Here is a 4,227-nt window from a genome sequence, read left to right as displayed (position 1 = left end):
GATCCTCTGTCTCTCAAGTGCTGACCACTGCCTCTTTTTTGGTTTTTGGTTTTTGGAGACAGGGTTTCTCTGTATAGTTTTGGTGCCTGTTCTGGATCTCGCTCTGCAGACCAAGCTGGCCTTGAACTCACAGAGATCCGCCTGGCTTTGCCTCCTGAGTGCTGGGATTAAAGTCATCCGCCACTGCCACCACCCAGCTCCACTGCTCCTTTTTCAGATAATCTCACTAGGTTGCCCAGTCTAATCTTGAACTCATTCTATAGATAGGCTGGCTTTGAACTTGTGAGCCTCCTAACTAGCCTCCTGAGTGGGATTATAGGCCTGTGTCACAGGCCCAACTTCTGATTATGTTGACGCCCTGAAATGTTCATGCACATATGTACATTCACATCTGCTCCGCTACACACACAGTTACGCTTCCTTCAGAAGTCTTCTGCCCTACCCCAGCCTTCTATCTAGAACGTGTCAAGCTCCGTAAAACTAATGTTTTCTGTTAAGAGCTCAGTAGTAAATATTGTGGGCTTTGGTCAAATATGGTCTCTGTCATACATTCTGGCCTGGGTTTTGACAACTTTTTCGTAAGGGGAAAGGTTCAGCTCAAGAAGTTTCTGAAAACAGGATTTCTTGAGAGAGATGGTGAGGTTGAAGGTTCTGTGTTGGTAACTACTGCCCCAGTCATGAGATGATTCTCCTGATGCCCTGGAGCCCTCCCACAAAGGAAGAGGCTGCTGTGCTGGCTCGGCCAGGCTCCCCAGTTTTTCCCATCCCACCATGGGGTCAATAAAGCAAATGTTGTACCCCACAGTTGTCTTGTCTGTTTTATGCGTGGTCCTTGGGAGCAGTGAGAGGGAGAGAACTGATGGGGTGGTGTGTGGGGATCTGTTGCCTCGCTTCTTTTTTACCTGCCATAGATTTTAGGCCTGGTTCTGCCCTTACTAGCTGTGAGACTCCCAGCAAGCAGCTCTCTAAGCCTCAGTTGATCTGTAAAATGGGCATCCTCACAGGTTGGCCATATAAAAGAAGAATGGGTTTTCTATTTGTCTGGATTCGTAGGGTTTGCTCAGCCACGTGTTTCCCATCATTTGCCTACGGTCCCATCTTCCTTCAGGTAGCTGGGACACAAGGCAAGAGGAAAATCCATGTTGTCTAGAACTTTAGACAAAAATTTCTCAGGTTCCTCAATATAAAATAAGCCTCTACTTCCTAAACAGGGCTTCCTACCTAGGTAACTTGATCTAACCTTGTCAGATCTCCTAGTGGTGTCAAGAGCTTGATGGGGTGGTCCTAACAAAGCAGTGCAGTTTGTCAGGATGGCTCAGTTACCCACAGCCTCTTCCCATCCCTGCCATAGCCATCCCCAACCTTAGCTGCCCAAAAACCATACAGAGAAGCCACCCTATGTATCTCGTGCTATTTCATCTGGCTACAAGCAGGAGCCCCTCCTGGATCTCACTAGAGGCATCTGTCCAGAGGCCATGTGGGCATGTGCCTGCTCCCACTGCATCCCCTCCACAGCTCCCTCTGGCTCTGGATGGGCCATCATGAAAGCTTGAGCTGCCCGGATCAGGTCCTCTTCCCGCAGGCCTGGAACAGGTACTGTGGGGATGCCAGCAATCATCATGGCTAGGGTAAGGATGCAGATGTCAGGTTGGGAGCCAGCCTCCTTCCCACCTGCCTCAGAGGACATCGGCAGAACCCCTGGTGACAGCCCACACAGCAGCAGGGGCCTGGGCCTGTTAGGGCCACCCAGGTGGGGAGCTCTGCTTCGGGAGCAGGGGTCTGCCCAGCCCAAGGTCTCCAGCTGCCTCATGGGGGGCAATTTGGGGCAGTATCGGTTGTATTCCTTCCTCCGCGGTGTCTCCCAGCTAGCACCCCCAGAGCAGCCCCTGGCTTCGGGCACTGCCAAGGTAGGGCCCCAGGCCTGGGCAGCAGCAGGTACCACCTGCTCGGCTTTCTGGCCGAGTGGACCTAATCCACCAGACGCCACCACCACTGGCTCTGCAGAACTATAGAGACCAAGGGACGAGCCCGAAGCAGCAGCCCCACCTGCAGAGACAGGAATGAGATGGAATGTTATTCTTGGTCTCTGGGAGGAAGAGGCCCTGAGGGGCAGGGCCTGGGAGCAGGGGCAGTCAGCAGCAGCCCAAGAGGACTGTCAGAGGTTGGGAATGTAAGCGTTACTCAGATCCATAATTCCAGCCAGTCCCAATACTGCAGGTGATGGGAAAGTGTTTGTTAAATAAGTGAGTAAGTGGGTAATTAGTAATTGGCAAGGCCTTTTGGAAATCTTCTCTTCCATGGTCAGCCCCAAAGCATCCAACAGAACCTCCTCCCCAAAGCCAGGAAGCAACACCACGTGGGAAGCTGTGGAGCCCTCCAGTTCCAGGACCCCCTCTCACCTTGGCCAGAAGGCAGAAGCCCCAGATGCGTTTGTGGAGACATGAAGTAGGACATGGCTGCCCCAAAGTCCCTGTTTGTGAGGGAACAGCCCTATCCCTCCTCCCCTACCTCCAGTTTTCTGCAATGTCACCTCATAGTCCCCTTTACGCCCGGACCCTACCTCACAATACTAACCTGTTCATTATAGAACATATAGGTCACAATGGGCGGGGTTAAATGGGCACCTGGCCAGGACCAGGATGTTCTAAGCTCTTGGTGTTATCTTGGTCAAGATCAACTTGGACAGGTGGTCTTGTTTTGCTTTTTTCTGGTGGTAGGGATAGAAACCAGACCTTTGCAAGTGTTAGGAGTGAGTCCTGCCTCAGAACTACGTTCTAGTTTTTTGCTTTTTATTGTTTGGGTTGTTTTTTTGTTTTTGTTTTTGTTTTTTCCAACAGGATCAAGCTACATAGCCCTGGCTGGTCTGGGCTCCCTGTGATCTACTTTCTGTTCCGGGCCTATCTCCTGTTAGCTTGCTGGGATTAAAGGCGTGAACCACCATGGCCAACCTGTCTCTGCTTTTGTGTGACTGGCCTCAAACCCTTGATCTTCCTGTCTCAGCCTTCTAGGTGTTGGGAATGTAGGTGTGTGCCACCACACCTGGTTTAACCTAGAGTTTGGTTCCTCAATATCCTCATCTACAAAGTGGGAGTGATACTGCCCTCAACCTCACCAGGAGTTGTGAGGTGAGATGAGATTGTCCCTGTGGAAGCTGATAACCAGAGATACAAATAAATGAGCCTGGTGCTTTGTGCTTACATTATGAGTCGTCAAGGTATCCAATCATTCACTACCACATAAACCGAGCATAGAGCACATGCCTGTGATCTCAGCATTCAGGTGGTAGAGGCAGGAGGATCAGAAATCAAAGATCATTCTCCATTTATGGCAAGTTGGAAGGCAAACTGGATTACAGGTGACCCTCTTTTTTTCCCAAGATTTATTTATTTATGTATATGAGTGCTCTATTTGCAGGAGTGCCTGAATGACAGAAGAAGGCATCAAATCCCATTATTGATGGTTTTGAGCCACTATGTGGGTGCTAGGAATTGAACTCAGGTCAGGATCTCTGGAAGAACAGTCAGTACTCTTAACTCTGTTCAAATCTTAAATTGTCTTATAATAAAAAACCCTGAACCAGATATTGAGGTGAAAGCTGAAAAATCAGAGAAGCAGAGCAAGCCACAGCCACCACCTCACCAACTCCGCAGCCTGAAAGAGCTCAGCCGATGGGCCTCTAGCCAAATGAGTTTCCTCAGCCGAGAAGGGTTTAGTTCCTGTCTCCTCACGCCTTATATACCTTTCTTTCTCTGTCTGGCCATCACTTCCTGGGATTAAAGGCTTGTGTGCTTCCCAATACTGGGATTAAAGATGTGTTCCACCACTGCCTGGCTCTGTTTTCTCTCCTAGACTGAGTCAATCTCATGTAGTCCAGGGTGGCTTTGAACTCACAGAGATCCAGGTGAATCTCTGCCTCCGGAGTGCTAGGGTTAAAGGTATGTGCCACCACTGCTTGGTCTCTATATTTAATCTAGTAGCTCGCTCTGTTCTCTTATCTTCAGACAAGTTTATTAGTGTACACAATATATCACCACACTGAACCACTGAGCCATCTCTCCAGCCTGACCCTGGTCCTGCTCCATCTTAGCAGCTAACAGAATCCCAGGGACAGACCTTTGTACCAATATTTTGAAGTTTCTGAAGACAGTATAGTCAGGCCTGATGGAACAGGCCTGGAATCCAGCTACCTGGGAAGCTGGGGCAGAGGGATAACAAGTTTAAGGTCAG

General features: G+C 49.7%; 1 protein-coding gene across 1 annotated transcript; it reads right to left on the bottom strand.

Moving 5' to 3' along the window:
* Window positions 1–155: 155 nt before the first annotated feature.
* On the bottom strand, window positions 156–2,805 carry Spata25 (spermatogenesis associated 25). Its single transcript, XM_036185282.1, has 2 exons — window positions 2,400–2,805; window positions 156–2,046 (listed from the first exon to the last, which is right to left on the bottom strand). Exons 1-2 carry the CDS (start codon window positions 2,452–2,454, stop codon window positions 1,424–1,426), a joined length of 678 nt encoding a protein of 225 aa, XP_036041175.1. The 5' UTR covers window positions 2,455–2,805; the 3' UTR covers window positions 156–1,423.
* Window positions 2,806–4,227: the final 1,422 nt, after the last annotated feature.

The sequence above is a fragment of the Onychomys torridus genome, chromosome 4 (assembly GCF_903995425.1).
Source record: "Onychomys torridus chromosome 4, mOncTor1.1, whole genome shotgun sequence".
In the NCBI taxonomy this organism is placed as follows: domain Eukaryota; kingdom Metazoa; phylum Chordata; class Mammalia; order Rodentia; family Cricetidae; genus Onychomys; species Onychomys torridus.
The sequence above is the reverse complement of the archived record's forward strand: the minus strand, read 5'-3'. Positions and strand labels throughout refer to the sequence as shown.